The 17,702-nt window shown below is 47.1% G+C and overlaps 1 protein-coding gene across 5 annotated transcripts in view; it reads left to right on the forward strand.

Annotated features, from left to right (window-relative positions):
- Positions 1-17,702, forward strand: part of CACNA1B (calcium voltage-gated channel subunit alpha1 B) — a 308,635-nt gene that overhangs the window by 100,004 nt on the left and 190,929 nt on the right. For all 5 annotated transcript variants that reach the window (XM_049832551.1, XM_049832549.1, XM_049832547.1 and 2 more), the window contains 3 exons: positions 8,760-8,851; positions 10,968-11,120; positions 15,997-16,184. In XM_049832551.1, coding sequence (XP_049688508.1) covers positions 8,760-8,851; positions 10,968-11,120; positions 15,997-16,184 — 433 coding nt within the window. The remainder of the gene's footprint in view (positions 1-8,759; positions 8,852-10,967; positions 11,121-15,996; positions 16,185-17,702) is intronic.

Below are 17,702 nucleotides of genomic sequence, written 5' to 3' on the forward strand. Positions count from 1 at the left end.
ATTGTTTATTGCAAATGAGCCTCCTTTTCTACTCTGTTGTGTGGTATGTTCATGCCTCTCCTGCTTAGAAGCAACAAGAACTTACTTGAGCAATTGCCTCATAACCAGAATATCTTCCTTCATCCTGGGCAGAAGCCAAGCCCTCAGCTCTCTGCACTCTGCAAAACCTCATTTGTTTTGTTTGAGTGTCGCACACCGTTTGGTTGGTGTGTGTCTTGCTGTAGTGGAGGAGTATGTGTCTACAGATGCTCCTCTCCCTGTCTTCTCCCTGGAGCCTGGCTCAGGAATTGCAGTCAGGAAAGTAGGCTGCAGGTGGTTGGGGGGGGGTGGGGGATTCTGCTCTCATTTTTCTATGTCTCCTCTCGGGACTCTGGAGCATTTCTGCTATAAAAAGAGGAGACAGTTTGCATTCATATCTGAGCAGCTCTGTATGCTGAAGGCTAGTGGCAAATTTAATGCTGGCTGCAAAAGGCTCAGAAATGCCCTCCTTTGGTGTGAGACCAAGGAATGATTTGGCTGTTTGTGCCTCTAAAGCAGAGCAACCCTGTACTGTTGAATGTTGTTATTTCCTCAGTGTATTTTATTTTGTGCTCTGTTCCCTTCATGTTATAGCTAAAGAGAGGTTTATCCTTCATTAGAGTGAGGCCATTTTGATGGATACAGTCAGTTTTGGGACAAACATGTTTATCTGAGCAAGGGCACCACCCTGAGTGGCTCTGAATAGGCTGGTGTTAAGGAAAGGATTGGGACTCCGTACGTTGTGTTGTACATGCGCTATGATGGGAAGGAATAGGCTTAGATGCAATATGCAGGTATCTGCTTGTATGCTTAAACTTGGTGTTGGTCATCCAAAGGACAGGCAGAGAGCTGGCAAGCTGGGCCCTTTCATGCAGGAGGGACTATGGACAGCTGGTGGAGAAGTCACCAATGTGGAGTGATGGAGCCAACAGATGAACCTGGTAATGCCATAAATTAAACGGTGCAATTAGCATGCCAGACCTACTTATCGGCTCAGACCTGGTGTCGACTCTGTGTCTTTGGTAGTCAAGATAAAGCTCACACACCATGAAATCAAACTGAGTGAAAAGGGGCATCTTTCCAAATGCTCTAGTCACTGCTTGCATGCAGATTTGTGCTGTGCCTGGGAGAACAAGGGAGCAGCGGGACTGACAGCCATGTCATTGCAGTCCAAACTCAAGCCAGGCTTGCTGTGCTGAACAAAACGGCTGCCTGCATCAGGGGCTGGCTCATGGGCACCCCTTGGCTGGTTGCCTCTGCTGACCTGCCCTCAAGTCCCGGGCAAGGAAATCAGCCAGACCACGTCACCAGTGTAAGACTGAGCAATGCCTTCAGTGTGCACTCTGGAGTTAAGAAGGTGAAAAATATTCATTTTGATTTGCACTGAAGCTGAGGTGACTCTCAGCAGACAGACACCTGCTACTTACACCCGCTGCATCCCTTTGCAGCTTTTACTGTGTGCAACTGGTGTGGTTTCTCCCTGCGAGTCTTGCTCATTGGCTCCGCCCGCTGCCAAGGCTTCGTTATCTGTTGCTGGTTGGTAACTACAGGGAAACGGGGGCAAATGATGCCCTGTTGCCACAAGTTGCCAGAGATCATGGCATGGTGATCTCCATGGTGCTGCCTGTTTGCTGTTGATACTCTGGTAGTCCTCGGAGGTCAGTGCCATCGGGATCTAATATTTCTTCTTGCGATGCCTCCAATAATACTCTATTTCTTGTTCCCCGTCCCTAATCCATCATGACTTGCTGCTTTCCTCCTGCAGCTCCTCCTCCCACTGCCTGAGTGACTCCTCTGGAGCTCACCTTGCGTATGTGGAGCTTGCACCCTTCTCCAGCCAGGAGTGTGGGGTACAGCCCTCGCAGACCTTCACTTGGGCAGCAGCTTTCCTTATAGGAAGCTCTGTCTTGGTGGCCACCTCCACTTGTCCAAGGCTCCCCTGGCTAGGTAGATGGTTCCTGGCTGTTGTGCAGGACAGAGACTGGAGAAGTTGGTGTTTCCAAATAAAGACCATTAATTCAAAGGCTGGGATGTGCATGGTGAGGCCAGTGGCTGTCCTGTGCTGGTTTGAGCGCTGCTAGTATTCCTGATCCTGGGGAAGTCTTGCCAGCTCCAGCCAGAAGCATGCTGTGTGCCAGTTTGGGGTTAAAATGCTTCAGTCATTCAGGAAAGCAGCAGGCAGAGCAGCCTTCCATGGCAAATGGCTTCAAAAGAAATGGAGAATATTTTTTTTTTGTAAATTTTTAATGCTCTGTGTATGCTTTTGAAGGGAAAACACCAGTTAAAAAGCCAGGTACTTAAGATGAATTTTATGGGCCTTTTTTGAGGGAAATGAATCCTTTCCAGAGAATTTCTCATTTCAAAAGCATTAGTTCTTTTCACTTGATTTTTACTGTAAAATTCTTAAGTGTTCCCACAATGGTATGGGACCAGAAAGACCTTGCAGGTTCTCCCCGTGGGTCACTAGATACCATGAACACGGTGACAATGATCCTGGTGGTAGTGACAACTCCCATGGGGTTGGGGACCTTCTCCACCCCCCGAGCAGCAGAGGAGGCATCGGGAAGGAGCGGGTGGGTGAGGGTCACAGCTAGGAGGTAGCACAGATAGTGGGGATGGTCAGCCCACAGACCGCCCACAGATGGAGGAAACATCTTTAAACTAGTTAACCAGTATTTATGAAGATATTTATTTATTTTTCCCATTAGTTTCCATTTCTTGGGGGTCACTGGGGCTTGTTAAATGTCAGCAGCCTGTGTCAGGCTCTGGGGATGGGGGTGATTTGCTGGAGTTTTCTGTGCTCCTGCTTCTGTCAGAGATTTTGGAGTTGATGCTGCCAAGGTGTCTGTGTTAGATGGGGTTGAATCTGTGTGTAAGAAGTGATGGTTGCTATTTCTTTTCATAAGACAGCTGCTGCTGGCTAGTTTTATCTTTTTTTGAGGGAAGCTGTCTGGTCGGTATTTAGTCTTTCTTCTAATCCCACTGAAGAGATTGATTTGGTTCTTAGGAACGGGTGCTTGGGATAAGATCTCTGAAAAACATGCTGTTTCCACTTACTTTCTAGGACTAGAGTTTATAATAAATAGCAAGGTTACATTAAAAATGCCTACAGCTTATGCCAGCAATTGCTCCTCTAGCAGAACCTGCCCTGGCACCAGTGCTGTCCAGTGGTGAGATCCTCTTGGAAGTGTTAATCATTCTCAGCTATTAATCTTGCTGCTTTTTGCTGTAGCTGTATGTTATCTGCTCACAAGCAGACACGCTGAGGCTGCTGGACTTGCAGCCAGTTCCAGTTCTCTCCTGCTGTCTCATGCAGCCTCCCTTGTGATTTATAGAGAGTGATGCTAGGAGACCGGGCAGAAAACACACTCCGTCACCTGCAGATATGTGTGTGTTGAGCATGGCCTCACTGGCTGCTTTTTGCTGAGGCTGGACCCAAGGTGTTGTAGCTCCTATAAGCAGAAACATGTATAGAAAACCCTGTATTTTTCACCATCTATTCTTGGCTCTCACTCGGGACATCTCCTGTGTTTCTGTTCTTCCTCCTCTTCCCGCCTTGTGGGAGAGGCAAAGCACCTGTCACCTGCTCCCCCAGAGATCACCTGGAAAAACTGAAATAAATACACTGAAAGGCCATTAAGGCAGGAGGAGGACAAGGTAGGCATGATCTTGAGGAGCAGGGTTAGCTTTTTGCCACTTCGTTCCTCCGGATGTAGAGATCTGGGGCTAAGCTTGAAGGAGTTTCGAGGCATTTTCTTTAGTCAGGGCTTCAGTAAGGAGACTTATTATTGGGTAACTCTGAAAAGTACAGTATTATACGACAAGTGTGTGTCTTGCTGAACCAGTACGCAGAAATCCTGAGCTCTGAGGTACTTTAAGAAATGGATTGCCAATTATTTATGTTAGCATAATGTTCAGGAAAGGAACTTTCCCTTCATTCTTTGCTTTCTTTTATACCCAAAGGAATAAGCTGCTTTTATAATTTATTCCAGGCTTTGCTAGAACAAAAGTTAACAAGTATTTATCACAAATTTGGCCTCTGTCTCTGGGAACAGATGTCAGTCAAAGCTCATTAGTGGAGGTGGTGATACAGAAAGCAGCATTTAACCAAGTTATCATGAAAGTGAGGAGCGAGCGCAGTGCTCCTGAGCACTGCTGGACTGGCAGGACGTGTGCCCAGATCCGCCACAGCAGCATATGAGCAAGAAAGGTTTGATGGTTGGCCATCCTGCTTGTAAAAAAGGCAAATTACACAGGGGAACTTATTTAATGAGATTTTGTTGCACTTAAGCACCCGAAGTGCTATCAGAGGCAATATCCTAAACCTATCAAATCTCGGTGTTTCTGTACAACCTGTTAAGATATAAAAAGGGCTGCAGAGCAAGTCATTTATTCTTCTTTGTGAGGTATTTCCTAAAATCTTCTCTTTTACTATTTTTTTTTTTTTTACCTTTCACAGCTGATTTTCTCTTGTGGCACTGGCTCGCCCGTCACCTCTGCTTTGTTCTCAGCTGTGCGCTGTGCAGCCAGAGGCTTTGGCAGAATTGTCAGGATGTGCTTGTCAGCCGGCATCTTTCATCTCTCTGTTTCTTTTATTTTTAATGATAATTTCCAACTTGTTCTGGCCTAAGTCACAGTGGCTTCTGTGAGCTTTCAACTGGAGTGGGGGAAAAAGTAAACCAGAAACATGGCACTTAGGCAAATGCCACAAAGTTAATGAAGGCCTTTGCCTCACTGGGGCATTTTTCCACGCATGTCTGTGAACGGTTCAGGGGAATGGACTGCTGAGCAGCTGTAAATTAGCTTTGGTTTTGTAGGGAGAAAAGGCACCATCTCCACCCTGGCACAATGTCCCCTTGCCGAGCTGCTTTGCTGGGCTCCAGCTGCTGAAAGCTGCTGCTCAGCTCTTCCCTCGAAATTACTGGGCACCAGGTTTCTGCCAGTGGGTCCTTTGGAGCGGTAAGACCCTGTTACGGGTTTGTGTGGTGGGGTTTTTTGGTAGCGGGGGAGGGGGCCGCAGGGCCGGCTCCTGTGAGAAGCTGCTGGAAGCTCCCCCGGCTCCAAGCCGGACCCGCCTCTGGCCCAGGCCGAGCCCCTCAGCGACGGTGGTCGCGCCTCTGGGAGAAGAGACTTCAGAAGGGAACCTGCCGTGAGTAGGGCATTGGAATGTGAGAGGAACCCCTCTGCGGGTACCGAGGTCAGTGAGGGAGGAGGGCGGGAGGGGCGCCGGAGGAGGTTGATGCCCCCGCAGCCCGCGGTGAGGCGGCAGGCTGTCCCCCCCTGCCCACGGAGGGGAGCGGGGGAGCAGACGCCCACCTGCAGCCCGGGGAGAGAGGAGTCCCCGCCGGAGCGGAGCAGGGGCCGAGTGCGGAGTCCTCCTCCCCCCGAGGAGGAAGGAGCGGCAGAGACAAGGGGTGAGGAACCGACCCCAGCCCCCGACCCCTGCTCCCCAGGGAGAGAGGGCCGGGAGTGGGGCTGAGGCGGGAAGGAGGGAGGGCTGGGGGGAAGGGGTTCTCAGGCTGGGTTTACTTCCCATTAGCCTTGTTTTGATTTGATTGGTAGTCAATTAAATTGATTTTGTTCATTCTCCACATTGAGCCTGTCTTTTGCCCGTGACCACAAGTGGGGAGTGATCCCTCCCAGTCCTTGTCTCGACCCACGAGCCTGCCTTTATATTTTCTCCTCATCCCATCAGGGCCGGGAGGGGGGAAGTGAGCGAGCGGCTTGGTGGTGCTCTGTTACCGGCGGGGCTGAAACCACGGCAGACCCCATGTGCCAGGGCTCCTGGGATGGACCCTGAGCACATACCCCTTCTGAATGGCCCAGGGCCCTCTTTGCCCTGGTTCCACTCTTTGGACAGCCTGCCTGGGGCTGCGGAGCCATGGCTGTGAGCACACGCTGTGAGGAGGGTGCAGCATCCACCCCTCCCTGCTTTGACTAGCGCAGGAAACATGTTGGATGTCTGCCTGGGTTTTCTTACCCCCTGCCTCATTTACCTGCAGGGCACAAATGTGGATTTTTTAGACCTAGAGCTATGGCCTCATCCTCTCAGTCTTCTGTTTCTTCCACCAAAAGTGGCTTTGTTTAGGATGCAGATGTATTTTTTTTTTCTCTCTAGGCAAAATCTGGCCAGGGTTGTATTGCTTTTCAAGAGTGGCTCATTCATGGGCAGATGTAGCAGTGACAGCTCAGCTCTACAGGCATGGATGGATTGCACAATTCAACTGTGGTTTGATATGATCCATGGACCAACTCTCCAGCCGTGGGAGATGGTGGGCTGTTGGGTGCGCTGTGTAGGTTAGCTAGGGGATCACAGTGCTAGTGATGTGCAAATTAGTGAATGATTAGGGGTTTTGGCTGGGGGTGGTTGGGGGAGGGTTCTGGCATAGGTTGAGCAGGCTGTTTTTAGCATCAAGCCTATTAGGAAGACAAGACTGGAATGAAGACCTCCAGCCACTGGAACATTTACTGGCACCATAGGACTAATTGATGGTGTCCCCTATTCACTCCAGTTTTCTCTTTGAATTTAGAAACAAAATGATGAGCATATCAAGCACCCCTTCTCTCAGCTTGTACCAGGAACCAGGGCTGTGCCTGATGACAGCACAAATCCATCTTAGCTCACTGGAGACTAATTGTGCTGTTACTAGCAACATCCAAGGTGGATGTTAAAGATTATCTTTTGACTTGAAGTGTGTGCTGTTCCCAGACGGCAGAGGTTTATAAGCGAGCAATTAAGTTGTGAGGATGGAGGGAAGGGAGAAAAGGAATTAAATCATTGGCATGGGTACAGAAGATTAAATTAGAAGTCTCTGCATGTGATGGTTCTTAGTTTAAATTGTCTCCTGTTGCTTATGCTCAAACTGCATCGATAGAGCTGATGTAATGTGAATTTTCTGGTGAAGAAAATGTAGGAACAGGTGTCCTATAGAATAGATACTCTGCTCCTCAGGTCCTGGCTTGCTGCTGCCTCTCTTGCCATCCAACGTCTCAGCATGCTTTTTTCCTGAACTCCAGCACCTCCTGCTGATGGAGTCTGGCCCTTTCCGCACAGCAATGCTGATCCTGCTCTTCCCTGGCCCATGCTTGGCAGCAGTGCTAAGTCAGTCAGTAAGTCAAGGACAGGGTTTTTATCTAAGTGTAGCTGTGCTTTGAGTGCTCCCTACAAAGCTACATCCTCCACTGCTGAGTTTGCCAGACATCCTGCATAATACATATTACGTAGTAAAACTATGTCTTGTTTTGAAAAACTCCACTTTTTCTTATGTGTTTTTTTTTTTTTTTTAAATGATAGCTGGCCACTTTGCTGAATGCTCAGCAGCCTATTATCAGGAACCAAGGAAAAAGGCACCTGGGCAGGTGTAGATAAATCGCAGGTACACACCGTGGGTGCTCTGCACCTCTCGGAGCATCTCGATGCTCCGGCATGGGATACTTGCTGTGCCTGGGTGCTTAATCCCCAGGGGACTGCCTGGGATTCACTGCCCAAGTCTGGCAGCCTCCTTCCAGCTCTGCCTGTGGCTTATGGCAGCTCTGGAATCCCACTTTTCAGCCAGGTTTGCAAGTCCCTCTTGCCGCTGTAGCTCTTGAGGAAGGGTTGGCAAAGTGTCAGATTATGGGCAAAGTGTCAGATTATGGGCAAAGTTGGGTCCCCATGGGCAGTGCTTTCAGCAGTTGTGGTTAACAAAGTGGTGGCATGTCGTACATTTGGTACCAGGTGGTTAGGGGCTTGCAGACCCTGCTGGTGGGCTGGTTGCTCACCCACTTCTGCCTTGGTAGAACAGGCTGAGGAGAAACTAGCAAAAGCTAATGGCAATTGCTTGTAACCACTTTAAATGGTGCAGTCAATGGGGAGCTGGGGTGAGGGTTCTTGCTCTGAACTAACTGTGTGTTGGCTTGTATTAGGGGAACTGTGTCTCAAATCAAGAATGTTTTTGTTGAGGCGTCATAGGAAGTGCTGCAGTAATTAATGAACACAGTTTTGCCATACTCTCTGTGGGGTAGTGTGCCTTGCAGGGTCTTTGCTTAAGGAGTTTGCATCATTGTGGCTTGTGGACACTGTGACAATACTTATTCCTTTGCTGTGCCCTAAACCAGTGAAGCCATTTCATTTTCTGTGCAGAGCACTTAAATTTTTTAAGAATCATTCTGGTTTGAGGGCTGTATTTCTTACCAGAGTTACTGCAGCATATCAGAAGAAATACTTGCACTGTGGTCTCTGGATATTCTCCTCAAATAAGATGCTCTGAACAAAAATTAATTTTGCACGCACAGAGTAAACTGTATAACTAGAAACTGCTTTAGATATTAGGAAATAGCAGACATCAGTACTTGAGGGAATTCTGGATTTATTATAGGTAAAAGCTCTGGCTGGTAATTTCTAGCATAACTGAGGGATTTATTTTCCCCTCATTGCCTCCTTCTGAAAAATGGTGTATACTTTCCTATAAGCACAGGGTGCTGCTCTTTAAGGGCTACAGCCACGCCTGCTTGCTATGTGTAAACGGCCTCATAAGCGGGCAGATATTACAGATTTTCTTATAGTCTGAGCAAGGCTCAGCAGCTCTGGAGGAGTGCGTGAATTGATGGTTTTCAGTGGACACAATTTGCAATGGGATCACAGGTATAAAGTTTAGAGCAGCTTGATTATTTGCTGGTTTTACACAACATTTATCCATGCTTTAGAAAGAGGAATTTGCATTTAATCTCAATTTTTCCCCTCTCTTCCCTTTTACAATTAGGATTCTAGCAACTGCTGGGACTGATTTTGACCTGCGGACCCTGCGGGCTGTCCGAGTGTTACGACCCCTGAAGCTTGTGTCAGGAATCCCAAGTGAGTGTCATGATAACGTTGTCTTCACAGTCAAAGGTGCTCTATAGCTTTTGGGGTGTTACATGCTTTTCTGAGCAATATTTTCTTCCCCTGATTCTCCACGGTCTGTGGCTCCTGCCTTTGCTAGGTTCTGATTTTCTGTCATCCCCTTTTGTGTACAGCCAGCCGATTTCAGCACTGTGCTCCCAAATTTGCAGGTAAGCAGCAGGGATTTGTCCTAGGTCTCCTTTGCCTTTGGGTTTGAATTAACTCCCTGGGGTGTGAAGACCTGAGACCCAAATTTTGCAGTTTTCAGGCCCCCAGCCCTGAACTTGGATCTTCTGACAGTTTTTACCAGCTGAGCATCTTGCACTGGGGATTTTACCCCTTTAATAAGTGGAAAAAACCAAAGGGAAAGAGCAGATAAGACTTGGTCTTGCTTACTCATTGGGCAACTTGATATATCTTACATGCTAACGTAAAGGGTCTGAATGCTCCAGTGAGGAGCTGCATCATGCCTTGCTGATGCCCTGAAACCATCAAAGTCCCCACACCGTTGGTTACTGCCTTTTTATTTGTTGCTGTTCACCAGCTGCTCTGCCCGCAAGCGGGGGATCGCTTTCAGGAATAGATTTCATTTCTGAATGTGGAACAGAGAGATTTTTCCCTCTAGCAAGAGCCAGTGAAAGGGAACCACTACTCTGTGGGATGCTCTGCTCTTCTCTGCATTAACCCCTTGGGAGGCAGGCAGCCCCCTCTCCTCCTGGGCGGTGGGTTGGGGCATCAGTTCTGCCACCTCCCTGGCTGCTTCAGGACTGAAATGTTGGTGCTGTAGAAATCCAGCAAGGGGTTATGCTTTGCAATGACAGCACCAAAATTTCCTGAAATCAGCATCCTTTCATGGGCAGGGCTTGAACCTGAATTCCCACGAAAGAGAGGTCCTTGGCTAGGCTTGGGAAAGGTGTCATATATTAACAGGATCTCTGATATGGAGATGATGCTGGCTGGTTTTTCATGGACTTCTTGCCTGTGCAAGGCAATATGGTGTTGTGGTAGTGACAGTCTAAGGATGTCTGAGAAGTAAGATGGCCCCTTAGGGCTATCCCTGTCCTGGTGTTGCATGTTCCCTCCAGGAGAATGTGCTCTCCCGCCTGGTGATATGTCCTGGACCAGCACAGTATTTTCCAACAGAACATTATGTGCTCCCCTGTTTTTAGCGTTGCTATGAAAGCTGTGTGCTGTGGGTTTTTTTCCCCTGTATTAAACGTACATACAATCTTGAGGTGCATTCATACAGAAGGATGGTATATGCTTTTCTTCTACACTCAGTATTTTTCCCATCCAACAGATCTTCATGCTTTTTTTTCTGCATGCACCCGTATTGACCTCATTAGTGCTGTACAAGGTGGCAAGACCATGATGATCCTTCATGCTCCGTACCTTAGGACAGGCCACCAAGGTGGCTTTCAGCTGCTGCTTATTGCTGAACTTTTTTTGTTATGTGCGTCTGTATGACGTTATCTGACACCTCCATCTCTCCAACCTCTCTTGCCTTATCTCCCCTGGTTTTAATTGAAAATGAGTTTTAGTGCCAGCAAAAAAGCTATGAATGGATAACTCTGGAGACAGGGATTTGTTTCTCCAGAAGCAGGGTGTGATAGGCACAGCAACATTGCAGCTATTCTGTGTGTCACAGAGGGAGAAGCAGCCTCTCTACAGCCCAGCACTCCCTGCCCTCCCTGGGACAGGGGGTACCACAGCCATGCCCAGCTCTGCTGCTGCATCCACACTGCTGCAGGATCTGCCTTAAGGACCTGCTCCAGCTCCAAGCTGAGTCTTGGGACTCCACTGGCTTCAGGAAAAGTCCTTTTTGTGTCTCTGAAGCTTAAGAAACCTTTGAATTTATAATCTGAAGAAAAGGGGTCAGAAAAAGATAGCTCTCCTGATTGTCTCTCTCGCATCTTGGGTGGATTATGGCTGTAGCATCTTTTTCATAGCATCCTGGGAAAAGCAGCATTGCTTGATATTGCCAGTCCTAAGCTATCCCTTAGACAACCCCTCTGTCCTACCTTGCCCCCACCCCCAAGCCCTTGTTTTCTTTCCCTCACTGATTATGTGTTTTTCCTTGTCCCCACAGGCTTGCAGGTTGTCCTCAAGTCCATCATGAAGGCGATGGTGCCCTTGCTTCAGATCGGGCTGCTCCTTTTCTTCGCCATCGTGATGTTTGCCATCATCGGGCTGGAGTTTTACATGGGGAAGTTTCATAAAACCTGCTTCTCTAATGAGACGGGTGAGCTTTGAGCTTTGCTCCCCTCCCAGCATATTGTCACGATGCTTCTAGTCCCCTTCATCTCATCAGGATGCTTTCTATCCTGCTCTTATGTTGCTTTTCCTTTCCCCTCTTCTACATTCACTGCATTCTCTCCCTCTTTACCCACCTACTCTAAGAGTTAATAGACTTTTGTGCTCACCCTACCACTGGGACAGATTCCCCTCTCTCTGTTACACCACTGTGGCATCCTTGATGCTAGTGGGTTGCTTTCAGTTTACACAAGAGGGAGATGAAGGTGCTTAGGGCCTCCTCTTATGGGAGAATTTTTTCATAGTAGAAATACAGAACCAAATTCCTGTTGTTCCAGCTTGTTGAAGGGTGGGTTGTTGGGTTTTTTTATTTGTTGGTCTCTGTTTACATTTTCATTGGGTTTAGCTCTATGAACAGCTGCTGAACGTTGAACATCCTTGCAAGGTTTCTGGGGCAAGTTGCGTGGGTATGAGAAAACTTCAGTATGAAATAGTAAGATTGGAAAGACTAGGAGCAACCAAAAAAATAAAAAAGGACAATAGATGGAAGGCAAGGAGCCCTTTGATGGAGAAAGGATAAAAATATCCTTCAGACAGAGAAGAGCAAGGGAAATTGGGTACTGCAGAGTAAATGATGTGTCTGCATGTGAATGAGTGATAAACTCTGGAAGATGGAAGTGGAAGGGAGTAATGCCCAGAGACCTTTGGCTGGGACTGGCTGCCATGTCAGAGCCAGCTGCTTGTCCATGGCTCAGAACTCATTCCCATTTGGGGAAAAAAAAAAAAAAAAAAGCAGCCCATTTTTTCCATGTAATTTTTTAATATTCCTTTATAGTAGTGCTAATGTGTTGGTTATATGGGCTATCCACAGATGAAAATATTGTTCTTGTCTCCAAAAAATTGCAATTTAAGGTACAATTGACTATCTTTAGAACAGAGTCTTGTATTTTTAGTTATTATCACTAATAGGTCTTAATATTGATTTATTTATATGCATTCAAATGGTAATAAAACAACATCCTTGCCAAATCTCTGGGCATCCTTCACAGTGCTTTCTAACAACAACATGGAAATAGTTTAATATATTCAGTTTATACAGAGCTTTGCAAAAGCAGGGTAAAATTGTTTTCTTGCTTATGTTCCTATGTAATGTTAGAAAAACATAACACAACTTGTAAAGGACAGTCAGGTGTTGTGACCTGTGAGCGAAGCATGAGGATTCCTGGAAGAAATGATTTTCTGGACTGGATTTGTTGGAGAGGAAAATCTTTTTGTGGGGTGTGTGTGTTCATGCCAAGTAAAACAGGTCTCAGCCCACTGCAAGGTCTCTGGGGCTATTGCAGCAATTACAGTGGAATAATAACAATGGTGACAATATAGGTGTGTAGGAAGCAGAAGCATTCTTGGTGAGATGGCAGGGAGAAAGCAGTTATGAGCAGGTTTGCATTTTCTAGGAGCATTTTCAGGTCTGTTAAGTTGCAAACAAGGTGGGTGATGTTTGCATCCTTTGTTTGCAGGTAGCAGCTGCAGGCTGAGCTCTGAGGCTGTCTTCCTAATAGGCTGACTTTGGCCGGTGGGCTAAAGAGAAGAGTGTTTTGTTTTGTTTTGTTCTGGTTTTTTTCCCCAGAAACTAGTTAACATAAAAGGGAAAAATAAACCCCAAAGCTCATTGTGTTCTCTTGAGAAAACTCTCTGACATCAGTGATGACTGAGAGATCTCTGTGCCAGACTTGGGGACCAAGAACAGATTTTTGTCACGTGTAATGTCGTGTGTAAGTGACTCTTGCTTGCTGGGTGGCTCCCAGCTAGGAATTGGGAGTGCAGCCGAAAAACTGTTGTGTGTGTTGCATATCTCTGCATTGCAGCACCTGGCATCTCAGTGGGAGGATGTGGCGTGGCCGGGCTCACCTCCCCCTGAATCCACTGGCTGGGCGGTGTGGGAAGGCGCCTGTGTTTACAGGCACCAACCCCTGCTTTTGTCAAGGGCTGAGCTGGTTGTCGGATGAATTATGGGGATCGATTCCACTTTCTCAGCGGGAAATGGCGCGATGGTGTTTCTGGAAAGGCAGAGCGTGGTGAGGTTTCCTGGCGCTGCGGTCCCCTGTGAGCAGAGCAGCAGATCATCCCACAAAGCCATCAGCCGAGCCTTTTAAAACCTAAGTGCTCATCATCTCGAAAGAGGTGCATTAACAAACCCAGGCCTGATACCACGGGCTCCAAAAGCTGGCTTGAGTGTGGAAATGTGAACCTCATTAAAGGGATGTCTCTGTCAGAGGGTAGCAGATTGGAGGAGGAGTTGCTCATACTTGTTTCTGTTCCAAATTCCCAAAGTGAGCAAACTCCTGGGATTTTTCCTGGAATCAGGAGCCACGTGAGAGGTACCAGCTGTTACTTCAGCACATCATGGAGAGAACCGAGTAGAGGTGTCAACAGCAAATGTTGCTGTAGTCCTGCTGATCCAGTAGCCGTGGGTAGGTCAGTAGTAAACTGAAACAGAGGGTTGCTGGGGACCAAAATATGGCAAAAGGGTTATTCAAGGCCTTTGCCACTCAGCCTGACTGACTGTTCTGAGCTAGTGGAAACACTTCTCTATTTTAATGAAAAATGGGTAAAAATTAATGGCAGCGCATGTTCCAGTGGATGTCTGACTTGTTTTCCTCTCCCTGTATCCTCCATGCTCTCCTGTTCTGCTGACACAGGATTATTTTAAGCAGCCACCTTCCACAGCTGACCCAGCCCAAGTGCCCTGAAGCTGCTCCAGTAGAGGAGGGCATCACATTTGTTTCCCATTTTTCCTTGAGACTCCACTTTTCTCTGTCTTCCCCAGCCATGGGAGTAGGGACCAGTTCTGGTCCCTTTTTTAAAAAGGAAAAAAACCCAACCCTTTTGTCGTGGTTTAACCCCAGCCAGCAACTAAGCACCATGCAGCTGCTCACTCACTGCCCCCCCACCCAGTGGGATGGGGGAGAAAACCGGTAAAAGAAGTAAAACTCTTGGGTTGAGATAAGAATGGTTTAATAGAACAGAAAAGAAGAAACTAATAATGATAATGATAACACTAATAAAATGACAACAGTAATAATAAAAGGATTGGAATGTACAAACGATGCGCAGTGCAATTGCTCACCACCCACCGATTGACACCCAGCTAGTCCCCAAGCGGTGATCCCCCGTCCCCACTCTCCTTCGTTTATATACCAGACTTGACATCACATGGTATGGAATACCCTGTTGGCCAGTTTGGATCAGGTGCCCTGGCTGTGTCTTGTGCCAACTTCTTGTGCCCCTCCAGCTTTCTCGCTGGCTGAGCGTGAGAAGCTGAAAAATCCTTGACTTCAGACTAAACATTACTTAGCAACAACTGAAAACATCAGTGTTATCAACGTTCTTTACATACTGAATGCAAAACACAGCACTGTACCAGCTACTAGGAAGACAATTAACTCTAACCCAGCTGAAACCAGGACACTTTGTAGTAGATGTGCATTGCATTTTCAGAGCATTACCCTGCAGCAAAAAGCCAAACAGAGATAAAACAGGAATCTCTTTTAAAGCATGCTCACAAATGTCTGCAAGAGCCAGATTTGGTATTTTTTTTTTTTTGCAGACTTGTCTTTTTTCCCTTGTGAAAGCCTGTGGTGACCCATATGGGAACTGGAGAGAGATGCCCTGCATTAAGGTGTTGAGTCAACAGGAAAACGCATCACCCCCACTCCCACCTCCTCATTAGTCGTATCGTCCTGTCCCCCCCCCCCCCCCCCCCGCCCCAGCTCCAGACCCACAGTGACAATCTTGTTTTCCTCCTGCAGGCTTTGCTCTATGGAATGATTATTCCTAATTATTAGTGCTGATCATGTTTTCCCCCTGGTGAATTTGATTTTGTGCAGTTTGCTGCTCCATTACCATAATGTGTCACTTTTAAAACCCTTTAATATTTCCCGAATTGTGTATCTGTGTAAATAGGAGTATTACCTAGTATACTTATTTACATTGAAAACTGAGTGCCTTAGTTTTCCAAACTGCTCTGTGGTGGTGCTTGGAACATCTCTGGAGGGCTGCAACACTTCAGACTTCACAGCTGACCCTGAAAGATGCTGGCCACCCTTCTGGCCATCTCTTGTGGTCCTTAACTATGACAGGCTCATCCTCCTTTGCCTTCTCTGGGTCCAAAAGGAAACTCAGCAGAGAAACTCCATCCCTGCTGCAGATAAGCTGACAGCTAGATGCTTTCCCTGCCATGTGTGCCTACGCTCCATGGCATTGCCCTTTAGGGCAGAAATATGAAGCTTATGGAGGGGCTGGAGCTGTTAGTCCACCTCTCAGGCTGCTGTGGTGGTACTGTCCTGTGATGAAAGCGGGGCTCCTCATGCAGCTGTGGTTTAGCATCTGTACCTGGACAATTGTGGGGCTATCCATGAGCAGCTCTTGCTTAAGCCACTGGTGAAGAACCTGCCCTTTTGCTTTAATGTTATAGTGCCAATATTTAGCGCTTAGCTATGCTCTATGAGGGTGTATTGTTGGCTCACCGTGTTTGAAGTATACACTATTCCCAAGCCCTTGCTTTTACCGCACTGGGGTTTTTTTGGTGGTGTTTCTCATATATGAGATGGCTGAATGCTGAGGCAAAGTATAAATTATGAGGACTTCAGGGATGGCTTTGCTCCACCCTGCAACTAAACCATCTCTTATAACATAGCAGTATATAAATGACTACATAGGCATAATGTCTTTTATATGCCCACAGTGGCACAAGGAAGCCTGAAATGTAAATTATATTCATGCAGTGGCGAAAAGAGGATGCAGCAGCACCAACTGCTTGACTGGCTTCAGTCGGTAACTTTTCTCCCCACTCTTATTTTCTGCAGGTGATGAGGTGGGAGATTTTCCTTGCGGAGAGGAGCCTCCTGCCAGGCAGTGTGAGAGTGGGACCACCTGCAGGGAGTACTGGCAAGGGCCCAACTACGGCATCACCAACTTTGACAATATCCTCTTTGCTGTGCTCACCGTCTTCCAGTGCATCACCATGGAGGGATGGACCGACATCCTCTACAATGTGAGTCCACTGATAGGGCTATAGGACTCCTTGGGTGCTGTTATGCATTGTGTTAGTTTGGAAAAGGTTGTTCTGGAAAAAAAGTAATTTAGTTTGTGCATTTTCCCCCCCTATTGATTAGCAGCCCAACCTGTTTTTTAGGAGGATTATTCCTATTTTCTCGAGGGTTGTTCTGCTGAACCTGTAAGAGCATTTGAACCACTATCATGGCCTGTGGTCATTTGAGGCTACAGAATTTCTTACCTGCAACATGCTGTCTTGTGTCAGTGTGGTGTAGCCATGTGTAAGAATTGGTGTGTATTGCTCCAAGATGCAAGTGTGCTCTGTTGTAGGATGGGTGGGGGCGAGTAGGAGCGTGTTCTCATGACATCCCATAGAAAATCAGTTACCAAATTGCACAATATAGGGTGGCAAAACCAGTGACTCATTAATATTTTGTACCTAGGGGTTTCTTCTCTTGCCTGGGTCTAGTCTTCGTGATCAAACTTGTAACCTACATCAATGAACAGCATCAGCTGTATGTTAGCACCAACATCCAGTACTAGTTTTGGCAACTCCAATCCAATTTTACAAAGCCCTATGAGTCACCTTCACACCTGGCATGACTCTGTTGGCTGTAGAGAAGATATACCAGACTGAATTTTCTTGCTAGGGTTTTCGCTGGCTGTGCCTCCTGCCACCCAGGATCATGACTGTCACGGCAACTCAAGATGAAAACCTCTTGGTCAGTTTTACTATTTCCAATTTTACAAAGAGTAGGGCAACCTCACCCAATGAGCAACAACTGAATGACTCCGCTGCCTTTCAGGCAGTGTAATGTTCTCATTGGTGTCTTAATTTATACCTACCCTTTTGAGGTGTCATGTCTTGAGAGGCAAGCACCTAACCCTTGCTAAGAGGCTGGGAATAGAGCCCTTCAGCTGGTTTCAAGCATCTGGATCATATTTTCTTGCAAAGTGTGACAGCTGCCCTTTGGGAACTGAAAGGGACCTGTGTATCTGTTGCAGACCTGTTCTTCCCAGCTTTGTGATTTGCTTAGGTCTTCACATTCTTCTACAGTGGGTGTAAAATGCTATGGTTTGGCTCTGGAGGGTGGTCCAGCTGTTTTGTACTTCCATTTTCTATGGTAGTAAAGGACTTTATCAAGTACAGGAGCAGGAAGGAGGGAGCGAGTGGTGATGATTAGCAATGTATGGCTACACTGGCTGCTTTCTTCCGTTGACTGTAGAAGGAAGGACAATCTGACAGCTGTGCATAGATGATCTGAATTGCCCCACGCTGTCCTAGCCAGAAGTGCTAATGTGGAAAAATAACTAAGGTAGGCATTAATAAAGCCTCCAGACTATTTCACTGGCTGGTAGGACTAAAAAGTGTTCAGTCTACTTCATTATAGACTCTAGACCCATGCTGGGCTCTTTTGCAGACCTTCCTGTGAGGGTTTCTGTAGCAACCGGAAAGTATTATTAATATCAACCACAGTAAATTGCAAGGTACAATTCTGCTGTGTTTGAAGCCAAT

The sequence above is a fragment of the Accipiter gentilis genome, chromosome 29 (genome assembly GCF_929443795.1).
Source record: "Accipiter gentilis chromosome 29, bAccGen1.1, whole genome shotgun sequence".
Lineage (NCBI taxonomy): Eukaryota > Metazoa > Chordata > Aves > Accipitriformes > Accipitridae > Astur > Astur gentilis.